The sequence below is a fragment of the Neolamprologus brichardi genome, chromosome 17, assembly GCF_056152115.1.
Source record: "Neolamprologus brichardi isolate AB-2024 chromosome 17, ASM5615211v1, whole genome shotgun sequence".
Lineage (NCBI taxonomy): Eukaryota > Metazoa > Chordata > Actinopteri > Cichliformes > Cichlidae > Neolamprologus > Neolamprologus brichardi.
Window position 1 is genome coordinate 13,740,977 of NC_142120.1, and position 14,492 is coordinate 13,755,468.

Genomic DNA, 14,492 nt, shown 5'->3' on the forward strand with positions numbered 1-14,492 from the left:
GAAAAGCAAAGTATTAACGAGTTGCCAAAAGCTCAGAACTCTCTGCCTCTGATATGACTTGGTTCTTCTATTTTCTTTAGACAAGGACAGAAAGCATCAGTGTTTGAGCTCTGGCGCTCATCCCAGGACCTCAGAGCGGGTTCAGCTAGACAACATGAATGCTCTTCAATCTGTTGCCCCCATGTGGTGGCTATTGGTAGAGCACTTTCTATTTTCCATCCGCCTTTCTCCCTCAGTCTCACACACAGACACATGCCAGAGCAGCATGCAACTTGATCTTCTGCACAGTCGTCTATCTTCTCGTTGCCAGGAGTTGTGTGTGTTTAGGCATGTGTGTCTAGTGCTTTACTTCATGTGCTGGAGAACTTGAGAAGCACTAGTTGGGCTGTGTGCATGCACAGATCACACTGATCGCTAAGAATAAGTGTCTAGTGTTATGCAATTGAAGTAGCCTGGGCCCTTCACCATGTTATGAGAGGAGTGTCGTGAGATCCTGGTGAGAAGCAGATGTGCCAATAATCCATGCAGATGTTTGCTTGAAACTACATTTATCAAATGCAGTTTATAGAAAAAACCCTGAGTTTATATCTGTCTGACTATCTGCAATGTGGTATTCCCCTTAATCTACCTATCAACACCTTAACAATGTGTTAAACCCTGTTATTACTGCACGAGGTTTTTTACACGAAATGTGCCTAAATTAGTCTACTTCACACTAAATCCTTTAATTTAGGGATTTAAAGAAAATTAAGGCATGTTTGTGTGTTACAAATAGACCCGCAAAGGTCTGTTTTCTTAAGTAGATCCTGTCATCTAATTTTGTTGCCGGGTCACTCTTGGAGCACATGTGAGCCCATGAGACACCAGGTGAGAGAATCACTCGGGCTGCCAGGGATGAGTCTCTCTGTGTTAAGCACAGCCACATGACCCCATGGTAGGAACAGAAGGTGGTGTCTGAGTGCTGTCTGAGACTTTATTAGAAGCTTCTGTGTGTCGGTGCCAAGAAGTCCAAGAATATCCTGTTTGCTAATATGCTTGCTTGGATCTCCATGTACCTGGCAGTCCATGTGCATATGTGTGTTACTTTGTTCAGTGTTCTCTTATTTTCCTATGCCCCTTTATTTTTATGCAACTATCTGTCTGATTGTGCTGTTGATCAGAAATAAGGTCTAACATTAAGTAATGCAAATCTGTTGATTAAAAAAAGAGAATAATATGTAATGTTTTGTATACAGAAAAAAAGGTTAGTTGAAGGTTAGATGAAGTAAAATTGTGCAGACTATATTATATGGTGCACAAATGCTGTGCAAGATCCATGTGGGATTCAAAGTAGTTAGGTGTCCATTAAGGTCTCTTTTTATTGCAAAGCTTTCAAAAAAGGTAATTTGCACAAAGCTAGCATATACACCATTTGGAATTGCATGCTGTTTTTGAGAGTCATGCAGCAAGTACTTTTAAAATCTAGATCTACCAATATCTTGCTAAAAAAAACTGAGGCTAGAGTTATATCTTCATTGCAGAAAATCCAGCTTCATCCCCAGTTAGTCTGAGTGACTATAGCCAATCTATGATGCTACTGTTGTAGGGAATGTATTTATTTTTTGTGTCTATTTCACATTTAATGTTAAACTAATGTGCTTTACCAGATGCCAAGTGAACTATTCACTAAAGGAAAAAAGAATGAAAAAGGTTGCCCAGGTTGCAGTGAATGCTCTACTTTGCAAACCGCTAACTCATATATTTTTTTTTGTCAAACTACGTTGTCATCATTGAGCAATTTTTGCAACTATCATGAAGAAATTAGCTTGATATGACAAATAGTATAATTATGAGAATAACAGTGTTAAAAGTCAGTGAGAACATGTTTTACAGGAGCAAGTAAGCTGACTAAGGATAATAACAAAACAAGAGCATAATTTCAGATTGGTTTATAAAACCATTTACAGGAACACAGCAAAGACAATGAGCAACCAAAGAAAAACACTTTTTCTAGTTACATTTGAAGAGTATTCTGTGATTTGTATGTGATTTATCTGATTTTATCTGTAAAAAAAAAAAATCAAGTTCCTGTTTTGCTGCCAATTTTACTGATTCCAAAAATATCATAAACCTCAGCCATATGTAATTTACCTTGAAATTAATTTCAAACATACTAAAAGAAAAGCAACATTAGGACATGTGCTATGTGGAGCTTCAGGGTTTTTTTTTAAATGTGTGAATATTTCAATATATGATCACTTAGGTGGACTCCATCTTTCTAGCCTCTGCCATTTGAAGCATCAGTATTAGAAATTTGTCACCACCATATTGACTGCTAGCAGTGACCAGAAAATAGAGTGTTAAGTTATTGGCTAACATTAACTTAACTGACTGCAAGCAATGAACTTATGATCTTGTTCCGTTTGATATGGTGGCTTCAAAGATGGGGACCAGGTCTGTTCACAGCCAGTAGCTGTCTTGAAGCCAACTTTGGTGCATTAAGAAGCAATGAAACAGGAATAAGATGCAATTACATGCACTTTGTTTGTCATAACACAGCCGTTAACTGCGACAAATGAGTAGCAATCTCATTCCTGTTACCGTCTACATACAGTACAAAGAGATTAACCTTGGGTGGCAACAATAAAGGTCAAGGAGAATTGCTTTGTCAGCCTAGTTACACATGTCCCCCAAGGCCTAGTATATTGTTGTGAAGTTTGAAGACGATCCACAAGTTTTCACATTTTGTGTGACCTGGACCTTTAACTCCACCCAATTGTCACCTAAATTAAATCAGCTAGAACTGTTATTGGGATCTTCCATCACACAAAATATGACAATTATATCCTGAAAATTGTGGACACTAGACTGCTAACAAACAGACAGACAAACAAACAACTTGAACTGATTAGATACTCCCTTCCTTCAAAGGGGGAAAAAAAATCACAATAATTGCTTACATTCATCTAGATTTGTAGATTTGATAGATAAATTCCTCCACCAATAGTAACATAGTTGCAGGATAGTAGTATAAAATGGCTTCACATTTACATAGGAGTTCAGTTCAATTTCAATCATATATAACCACAACAACAGTTGCCTCAGGGCACTTTATATTGTAAGTTTGAACTACTCTTTTTCCAGGGTGGAATGATTACACAGCATACTTTTGTAATGACTTTAAAAAACAAGAATAATATTTCTGAATTTCTGCTTCTGTTGATTTCTACTGTGGGCACAAACCTGGTCCCCCTTTTCAAACCAGCCACTTCAAATGTAACAAGATCACAAGTTCATTGCACAGAGTTGCAAATAAATTTGGTTGTGCCATATTGTCCAACCATTGTTTTCCCTAGTGTGACTCTAACATAATGTGTGCGAGCATTGTGACTGGTACGTCACTACCACATGGGCATAAAGTGCTCCTAGGTTTCTCAGTCAGTTTCACCGCTCTGCCATCATGATCAAAAGACCAAGATGGCAACCAGGAAAATGCTGCGATCAAAGCTTCACAATAGGACCTTACCAATTGGATGATGTCGGGTTGGTTATGGCCATCTTTTACATATAGTCTACCTCTGGGAACCAGTCTCAAGAGGCCAGTAGAGGTTTGTAACACTTCCATGTTACTTTCATTTTCAGCCCCAGCGTTTTACGCTTTGCCATTAACTGCTTGCATTCAGTTTTACATCTGCATCTGTTCTGTCAAACACACATAGGATGTATGAATATGAGTGATATTAATTTTAAGCTTCAGCCTTTCGATTAATAAGTTGTTAGTCAATATATCAATATATAATATTTTTGGAGGGAGTAGGGATCACGGTGGCTTCGCTTTTAAATGTAGAAAAGGTATGTTATTACATTGAGCTCTGAAAGAAAAAGTAAAAAAATAAAAGTAAAAAATACTTTGGCACAATCTTGTCACTCGAATTTGATGAAGAGAAAAATTATATATGTGAGCCATATAGATAATATTTCATATAAAACAATGTGTTAATTGGAATGATTACTTGAGAGTTACACAAGTTACAGTTAATAAAGTATTAGGAAAACTGTGGTGAGAGCCAGTGTCAGTCCTCTGGTCTAATGGAAAGGATAGGACAGCATAAGGCAGACATCAACACATTCAAAAAGAGACATAGTGACTAAGCAAAATGACTAAATGTCTGTTTTCCAGCCTCAACTAAAAGAACAGTCTGGAAAAACTTGAGTCTGAGTTCATACAAAACAGTTCCAATAACAGGGGTAAAAGTACAAACGCCTCAAGGAAATAAACATTTTGGGCAGCTTGTAGCAAATATGTCAACTGTGCTGAGACCATTGAAATAATATTTTTATTCAGTATATAATTTGGAATATGCAAAGACAGTTGTTATTATCAAGAGGTTTTATTGTTTCTGCACATTAGACTATTGGCTCCAATTTGCAGCAACAATGAATTAAATGTGAGGTGGGAGGAAAGTCACTCGTAATGAGGAAACCAGTGAGAGGTTTTGTTTTCCTATCTCAGCAGAATTCCTCAGCATTTAAAGATCATTGTTTAGGTTTTATGGCCCACAACTTCTACTAATTTGCTTTATTGTCTACAGCCACTGTTTCCAGTAACAGTAACAGTGTTTTTACCTGACACCCGTCGCACCAAACGGACAAAAGTTACCGGAACATTAACTGAAGCTGAGCAGTTGCGTGGCTACATAGTAGTGGATATATATCTGTCACTTGGACACCACTTCTGGTCTGTGTCCACCTAAACACAAAATATCAGTGCAGGTTTCTCGGGAATTGGGTTCAAAATCCAGTTGTTGGGGGGGTTGTTTTGTTTTGTTTTTTCAAGGGAGTATGGGACTGTAATACATAATGTGTGACAGATAAATCACAATAAAGCAGTTAATAGATTACTCTTCCAGCAGCACAGAGAGCATCAGCTAAAATATAGTTTATAGTTTTTGATCAATTCTCTGTTCTTTATAGATTTCTATCACCTCTTCCTCTACTGTTGTCTCTGGTTGGGGTAGGGGAGGCTCTGTTGATGATTTTTGTGTGAAGGATGAGTCAAATAACATGTCAAGTCTTCCCTTTTATGTGAGTGTGCACAGTACCTGAAGATGAAAGCCTGTTGTTATGAAGAAAGTTGATAACCACCATCTGGACATCTCTTATCTCTGTCTGGAGTTTGAGGTTTTGCTATAACAGCTAAGCCAATATGGAGGCTCTAAAAGTAGCCCAAATTTACTGCAAGTTTTATGTAATAAAAGAACATTAACTGAAACTTGAAAGCATCATTAGCTGTCATCTATGAATCATCTATGTAAAACAAAGATAATCCAGTTTTGTCTTTCTGAATTTAGACAGGTTCATTCAATTTTTCACATGTTAAACTGGGTTGTTTTGTCTTAGTTTTGTTTACTGAGTGACCTATAGTAGGATTTTTAGTATTTTGGCATTTCAGTGAAAACTTAAGTACACCATTTGTGACTTTAATTAAGAGGGTATAACACCACGCTGCAATCTTCTCTGCAGTAAATTGTCCCATGCAGTGCTCAGAGAAACTTAAAAAAAAAACATCTTAGATTCTACTTGCCTTAGTCAGCATTTTAGATGTTGAATTTTAGATGTTGAATTTCACAAAATGGCAAAAAAAAAAATTAGATTTTTTTTGCCATTTTTTTAGCTTTTTTTGGAAGAGCTGCCAGTAGAAAATTTCTTGTCTCTAAAATAAAAACATGGCAGCATGGCTTAGATTCACAAAATTGCATCTGGACAAACCGCAAGACTTCTGGAACAGTGTCTTTTGAATAGACAAGACCAAAGTGGAGATATTTGGCCAAAATGCACAAACCGCGTTGCAGTCATTGAGTCGAGCATTCTACTCTAGGGGGAAATGTCAGGCCATCTAAAGCTTGGTCTAAAGCTAAAGCTTGGTCCAAACGGGGTCATTCAACAGAACAATGCAACCAAGCACAACAGCAAATGTACAACTGAAAGATTGAGAAAAAAGACACTGCAATGGCCCAGTTAAAGTCCAGACCTCAACCCAACTGAAGATCTGCAGTTGCATCTTAAAAGAGCTGTGCATAAATGAATGCCCACAACCCTTAGTGGACTGAAGTAATGCTGTAAAAAACATTGGGCCAAAATCCAATGTGAGAGACCAAAAAACATGTTTTTCACATTATTGCTGCTAAAGGTGCTTCTGCAAGTTTTTGAATCATGGGGTGCACTATGGTTTTCACAGGACTGTACCCTGACTCTGACTGCTTGCAAAAAAGCGATCCCACTGTAAGTGCACAGGAATTGCAGGATGTTTTTAATAAATCACGTGGAGTGAGTGCCTAATCATAAGCATAAAAAAATAACATCCAGTAAACATTCTGCTGGTCCCATTTCCTAGGTCCCATCAAACCATTCAGTATGAGCTCCTTGGAGACACATAAGGACCCTCTCCAAACTCTGCATATCTATAATGCCTCATTAGCCTTTTAATTTCTTAAATTGCATACAGTTTAAGAAACTGCATACAGGCCTTTGCATTAATTGTAGAACCACATAGCTTTGTGGAAACCTTTGCATGTCATTATGTGTAGCGAGGATCCAACTGTTAAAAAGAACTCTGTTGTTAGACTTTAAAGGTGGGAGTTTTCTCCGTGAAATTTAAGGGGTGTGTCAAGGAAGGTGTTTATGATTTATATGCGAGTCAGGTAACAGGCTGCACTGCAACCAATTAAATCCAGGTGCCAATTCCTGGAATGCATTGATGCTATGATGGATGCCCACCGACGAATGAGAGAAACATTTGGCCCTTTACTCCCCTAAACCTCCTTATTTAGCTGCAGTATTTAGAGAAGTTATGGCCACCACGGGCCACATTCTTCTTTTGTCCTACTGTTTGTTTATAAATGAATATGACACAGAGATTCACTGTAAAAGAATGTGGGAAAGCAAAATAAAGGGTGCAAGAATGAAAAGTACAATAATTTACATCGTAGACATATGGGATCAATTGGATCTGCTTTGACCTGCTTTTTTGGTCAAAAACAGAGGAGAAGAAATATTTACGTCAAGTGTTATGTAAGCCTGTTCTGGCTGTTTTTATCTTCTTGGTCAAATTTTCCAAAGCCTGATTCACAGCTCGAGGAGTACAGCTGAATTTATTCTTTTTCATGACCAGTGTCTGCGTTACGGGTCTGCCAGAGATTGTTTTCACATTTTTCCAGACCTAGCTTCTCCTGCCCTTTGAAAATTTCCACGCACAACCTACTAAAATTAAAGTTTGTTTTTTCCAGTGTGAACAAATGCAATGACATGGTTTGACTGTAATAGTGACAGGTAACAATAATAAGGGAAAACTACTTTTATTTTCGTCGTATATGGTGCAATATTTCTGTTACTTGATGCACCTGCTCTTGGTTATTTTACAAAACTTTTTCGATGATGCTCTTTCAGAAATTCATTTTGATGACATCTTCAATTTATCTGATGCCCGGACTCCAGTTATTTGAAGAAGCCTCCTATCAACCCCCCCTCGTCCCCTCGTCTCCTCTCCTCCCCTTCCTATTCCCTCTCTGTGTCTCTCCATCTACCCCTCTCTCTCCTCCCCCTCTCTCCTTCTTTCTCTCTGTGTTTTTCTCCAGAGACTTCCAGTTTTTGAACACCAAACTCTTCTTACCTACTGGCCCTCCACCCCACACGCACACTGAGAGAGAAGCACAGGTAAGCTTGCGACTGAGGGCATGGATTTGTGATTTCCTGTTTGAGTATTCTTCCATATTTCTGGGATTACCAAGTGTTACTACAAGGCTTTAGGGCACTGGCTGGTGCTGCAGCAGAGAAGGAAAAAAATACATGTGCACTAACAATTAATGAGTAGAAGTAGGAGTTTGATCATTTGCATTTGGGTGTGTGAGCCTTTACTTGTTTACATATGTCTGCAATGCATTTTAAAGACTGTTTGACAGACTTTGGTGACTTTAGACTTTGGAAAATAATCTTCTGCTCTTGGATCCAGTGTCTGCATTTTTCATGGGTCTGGATTCAATTATTCTGGTTTTCCTTTGTCTGCAGACTTGAGTATGAAAAGCCATGATTCTGAACGAATGTAGATTTTTGCTTTTATATGTGTTAGAGTCATTAATTATGTAGCCAGACAGCATGTATTTTTAAATGTTGAAAATGTAAAGCGTGCCTTCGAAGCATTTACATCTGCTTTTGTGTATTCTTGGAACATCCACATTATGTTGCTGCTTCAATTCATGTTTTAAAAAACATCTATCATGCAGTTTGGCTTGTGCTGCAGCTATAATGATGTGATTCAAACAGATTATTAAACTAATCTAGGGCTCAGTGCTCTCCAAATTAGTAATGTCTTCCTTGACTGATCATATAATATGCTTTAATAAACTGGGGAGTGGGTGTGGCTCTTGGGTGGGGGAAGAGTTATCCTAACAAATTTTCAACTTCAAAGTTGACATTTTATTCTTACTTTTTTTTATTCCTTTTTATATATTCAGATTTTCAATAATAACATTTTGATCTTATTTCCTACCTCCCCTTCCTTTCTGTCTATTGGATCAGCAGACACCATGTTGCCTCTGCGTGTACCCATCTTGGCTGTGCTGGTCACACTGTCCCTCTGCCAGTATTATGACTATGATTACCAACCTAGTCCAGTGATGGGGCCATCATCGCCCAACTGCAATCAAGAGTGCGAATGCCCATTCAATTTCCCCAGCGCCATGTATTGCGACAGCCGCAAGCTCAAATTTGTTCCCATAGTTCCAACAGGGATCAAGTACCTGTACCTCCAGAACAATCTGATTGAGGAGATCAAGGCAGGAGTGTTTGATAATGTTACTGACACACTGCGCTGGCTGATACTTGACAATAACCAGATCACTAATGCTAAAATAGCAAAGGGCACAATTGACAAACTCTCAGGCCTGGAGAAGTTGTTCATCAGCTTCAACAACCTTACAGAGCCAGCCATTCCTCCCTCAAAGTCCCTTGAGGAGCTGAGAATTATGAACAACAAGCTGTCCAAATTTCCTTCTGGACTCTTGAATGACAAGGAGAATTTGACCTCCATTCACCTTCAGCACAATGACCTAAGCTCTGAAGCCATTTCAGGGGCTTTCAAAGGGCTAAAGAAGCTGCTGTCACTGGATGTAAGCCACAACAAGCTGAAGAAGCTCCCAGCTGGTGTTCCCAGTTCACTGGTAATGCTCTATGCTGACTACAATGTCATTGAAAGTATTGGAGCAGGATACCTGAACAAGCTGCCCTCACTTCAGTACTTGAGAGTCTCGCACAACAAGCTGGTGGACTCAGGGATCCCTGCTGGAGTGTTCAATGTGACATCACTGCTGGAGCTTGACCTCTCTTTCAACAAACTGCAGTCTATCCCTGAGATCAACGAGCAGTTGGAGCAACTCTACCTTCAGGCAAATGAAATCAACAGTGAGTGATCAGCATTTTAACATCACAGAATTCTAAATGTTTTGCCTTTTTTGTTAAAGGTGCCAATCTGAGTTTTTTTAGAACAGCATCAAAGTTCGAGTCCCTGTGTTCTCAATGAAATATCTAAACATGTGAAAATAATACGACCAAGGTTAATTGGTTAGTTAGGCCAGTTTTGTGCCAATTATACACACATGACTGGATAGCTTAAATGTGGGCGTGGCTTAGCAAATATAAAACCAGAGAGAGGTTCTAGGTTGAAGCCATTTAGCTTGTTCATGGGTATTGGCTTTACCATTTTCCAAAAGCAGAGTAATTGATACAAAGTTCAGAACTTTCCAAACGATCCTTTTTAAATGTTTTCTAACCAGATGAAAGATTAACAGGCTAGCATGTCCAGTTCTCTGTGCCAGTCATGTGACACCCAACTATGCTAAACATCCATATTATTAGATCAGGAAGAAGGGAGTAATTTAAACTAACTAACCAATTTAAACTGTAAATATAATAATATAAACTTATTTAAACTGTAAATATAAATAACTTATTTTCAGCTGAAATCTGAAAACAAAAACATTGTGTAAAACAATGATGGCTACAGCATGAGTGGTTTTACATGAAAAGAAGGGTTAAACTGTGTATATTTATGTGACCACTGTCAAAAAATGGAGAAGAAGTTTACATTGCTAACACAGGGCAATGTTTTGTTTTGTTTTTATTTCACTTTATATTTAAAGCCATTGATATTTAACATTATTATTATTATTATTATTATTATTATTATTATTAAAAGTGTGATCCTTAGTAGAAGCAGCAGTGTGATTGCAAATGCACAATTCCAGCTCTACAGCATGTGCAAACAAGAATTGTAATGCAAATGTTCATCAAGGTTCTTTTAAACTATAGACTGCAGGCATGTAAAGGATGGACATAGCAACTATGGCATCTCTGATTAGTTATTGACAGTTCTGAAGTCTTGAAACTCTCATTTTTAGGCATATCACTTTGGCTTTTTAAAAACTGACATAGCCAAGTTTGGGGCTAACATGCTAAGGCTAGCACTAGCTTGTTAGTTATATATTTTGGGATGCCAACTTTAACTAGCTAAAAAAAAAAGCTTAAATGTACTTAACATAAAAACTGAACAGTATTACACTGTGTTTTAAGTATCTTATAACTCAAATTATGGGGTGGATCTGAGCGACAAAGCAAGGGCAGTTAATGCACATATCAGCAACATGTCAGTTAAAACGCCACTATACCCCAATGCATTCTCTGCTTTATCATCTATTTTTCTCTTGATATAGCCATAATTAAGAAAAAGAAAATTCCCCCTATGATGAGGGGAAAAAAGCAATTGAGGAAAATGAAGGGTCCTTTTCTCAAAGACAACCAGAGCAGTTGAAGGAATGGTGATTTGGCACACTTCCAAGGCACTTTTGTCATTCTCTTTACCAGGTTAAGGGGTTGAAAATGTAAAAAAAAAAAAAGAAAATTAAAAAAATCCCTACTGGCAGCTATAACGATCTCCACTTTTTATCATTTGTAGAGTTTGACCTGTCAAGTTTCTGCAAGCACATGGGACCCCTGAACTATTCACGTCTGAAGCATCTGCGTCTCGATGGAAACAACGTCACTCACAGCAGCATGCCAGCTGACGCTGTCAACTGCCTGCGCCAAGCCTCAGATATCATGTTCGAATAAGGACCAGCTCAGCCCATAACCTTCTGGATTCAAATGTCCTAATAATACGTCTTTCGTAGTACTGCCATGCCTTTGCATGTCCGACATAGGTACTAGATAATCTGGGAAACATTGGCCAAGCTTTAGAACAAATCTTTAGCTTAGCCAATGTGTGATACAAAAGAAGGCATGCACGTGCACTCAGATCAATAAATTCAACAGGCATTAAACAAATATTCCAAATAACTCATTGTCAATATTTCTAGATACCAACCAATACTAAATCATGAAGTTGAAAAAAATTGAAATGCACACAATCTAAAAATAACCAAAAACTCCATGAGATGAATAATTATTATGCTTTGATTATAACACACACTTTGAACATTCCAAACTTGTTTTTGAGCACACTGAATAAAGACACAATATAATAATACCGAGAGTTTTCCGGTGTCTTAATTCAGCCCTAGTGTTCTCTTTTTCCTTGTCTTGTATGTTTCAGTGTCTAGCATGTATAATATAATCAGGGGGATTTTATTATTAATAATAATCCATTGCTGTGCAAAGGACCAGCACATAAGGACTGCATACTTGGATTTAATGTGTAGAGTAAGAAGAAAATGGGGGTGGGTGGGTGTATAATAGCAGCTACGTTGCAGTCGTGTTTTCATCAAAGCGGTTTTAGGGAATATATCAGTGTTGTGAACTTGTCTGCCATTATATACTGCATACTTTAAACTGGTTTGAAACAAATTTTTATGAAGTCCCAATGACTGACTTTTGTTTTTTTGTTTTTTTTCTGAATAAACAATAATCGACTAAGAAATGTCTGTTTTCTCCTAATAATTAACTAGTTCTTCAAAGGATTAGAATTCTGTTCAGAATAAATTAGTTTAGTTGTACCTTGTGATGTTAGAATGATGTAATCTCAAGATTGTGTTAGATTGTTTCTGTATACTAACTAAAGCCTAACTATTTGCTGTCATTCACATTACTAATTTGTATACAACATTTTCTTTACTTGCATGCACCCTTTGGTGCCACTCTTTGAATAAACTACAGCTTTTGCAGTTAAGGTGCTTTCATTACTATGTTGTTGTTGGTGTTTAATACTGATAAATGTTTCTTACCAGCATTACATCAAAATGGCGCCAATTTCATGTTGATCGAATGGTGTGTCTATTTTATTAGGTTACTACATCTGTCTAGTATTTTCTTTCCTTTTTTCATGACTTATTTTGACACCTTTGACTCAGTAACTGTTCATGGATTCACTGTAAGAAAATTAAACACAGTTGAACGAACTATGTTTGAACATATTTTCATGATATCATTGGTAAGCCTGCCTATATGTAAGCCTATAAATAACACATACATTTACACAAGTCTTACTTAGTGTAAATGTAAAGAATTGAGTTAACTAATCTGACATCCTGTATTTTGGACATATGCTGGAAGTCTATCCCAGCAGCAAGGGCAAAAGGGGGGGTACATGAACTGGTTGCAGGGCTAATACAGGAAGACAGATAATCATTCATACCCACAGTCACACCTATTGACAGGTTAGTCTAAATTTCAATTTTGTAACACTTGTAAAAAATGTATGAGTTTTATAGGAATCTTTATAAGTAAGTACATGACCACTATTGAGTTATGGAACTGCAAAATGAGTGGAAGAAGAAGGACTAATGAAGGACTAATAAGATTTCTATTATAGTCAGAAGATTCTTTATTTATTCTCTGAGGCCTGCTAGTGTGCTTTAAACATACTATTTACATTCAACCTTTTTCAAAGCATGGTGCATAGTGGGCTTCAACGTGATCTTGTTTCAGCAGGTTTCTCTCTAGCCATTAATTTAAAGGAGCTGCACAGTCAACCTATTGTGTATATTTCTATTCAGCTGTGCAAAACAGCTGTGCTGGTCCACGAGGTATGCAGGGGTTGCAGGGTTTTGCTTGATATAAGCTTAAGTAGAAATAATTTTTGCTGTAAATCTACCCTCCCAGCTGTCTCAAATAGAAACCACAAGTGGCTGAAGATTTCAAAATTATTGTTTTTACAGTAAAGGTTCCTTGTGGTCCTTCAAAACAAAAAGGGAGGACTCACCACTCTTACTTATCTCACTGTTCAGTAAGGTCTATTTTTAACTTTCTATTTTCCTGTCAACTGTGATAAACATGATTATTATTGTTAATATTATTGATATTATTATGATTACACACCCTCTGCAAAGAAACTGTAGAGAACAAAATAGGCATCACGTTTTATGTTCATCTTAAGAATGATGTGCTTTCAGACTAACAGTGACTCAGAGTCTGAGAAATGTGGGCTTAATGGTATGAAGGAGGAAAAAACATAAAACCCACACATTCCTTTCCAGAGAGGTACTATCCATTTAAACATGCTGACTGAATGTTAATACAAAGTAGATGTGTTTGGAAAGTTGTATGCTTTCTTTTCCTTCACAAGAAAATGTATCATTATTAAATATGAGATTATATACATGTGATAAAAACTGGACTGTATTCAGCCCTGTGAGTCCAACCCATGATTCAGTAGCTTGTAGTACCTCCTTTAGTAGCAAAGACTTGGAGCAATCCTTGTCTCTAAGACTTTATCAGTCTCTCACATTTGTCGTGGCGGAATTTTGGCCCACTCTCTTTACAATGTGGCTTCAGTTCATTGGTTTGTGGGCATTTGTTTATGCATAGGGGTTTGTTGGCATGCACAGTTCTCTCATGGTCCCACCACAACATTTCAATCATACTGAGGTCCGGAATTCGACTGGGCCATTGCAACACCTTGATTATTTTCTTTTTCAGCCATTAGGTTGTGCATTTTCTGCTCTGCTTTGCATCATTGTCGTGTTGCATGACACAATTTTGGCCTAGATTGAGCTCTTGCACGTTTGACTGTAGAATACTTCGGTATACAGAGGAGCAATGACTGCAAGGTGACCAGGTACTGTGGCTGTTGAACAAGTCCAAATCATCATCCCTCCACCTTCATCCCTGATATTGTTGCATGAGATGTTTGTGCTGATATCCTGTGTTTGGTTTTTGTCAGGCATAGAGCAAACGTGTCCACTCTGGTCTGGTGTGTCCAAAAGACATTGTTCCAGAGGTGTTGTGGTTTGTTCAGATTCAACTTTGCAAACCCAAGCTGTGCTGCCATGTTCTTTTTAGAGAAAATAGTCTCTTTTTTTCCTGGTAACCCTTCCAAACATACTCATTCAGTCTTTTTCCTTGTGCTGTCATGAACTTTAACATTTTGCTAACTGAGGCCTGTAGAATCTGAAGTATAGCTCTTGGGTTTTTTGCAGTTTTTTAGGTTCTACATGGTCTGACCTTGGAGTGAATTTGCTAGATGCCCA

General features: G+C 37.8%; 1 protein-coding gene across 2 annotated transcripts; it reads left to right on the plus strand.

Moving 5' to 3' along the window:
* Window positions 1-7,558: 7,558 nt before the first annotated feature.
* On the plus strand, window positions 7,559-12,422 carry lum (lumican). Of its 2 annotated transcripts, none has more exons than XM_006780769.3 (3): window positions 7,559-7,692; window positions 8,554-9,435; window positions 10,985-12,422. In XM_006780769.3, exons 2-3 carry the CDS (start codon window positions 8,562-8,564, stop codon window positions 11,137-11,139), a joined length of 1,029 nt encoding a protein of 342 aa, XP_006780832.1. In that variant the 5' UTR covers window positions 7,559-7,692; window positions 8,554-8,561; the 3' UTR covers window positions 11,140-12,422. The 2 variants fall into 2 exon arrangements, with proteins under 2 accessions (XP_006780832.1, XP_006780833.1); XM_006780770.3 differs by having other exon boundaries at window positions 8,557-9,435.
* The last annotated feature ends 2,070 nt before the right edge of the window (window positions 12,423-14,492 follow it).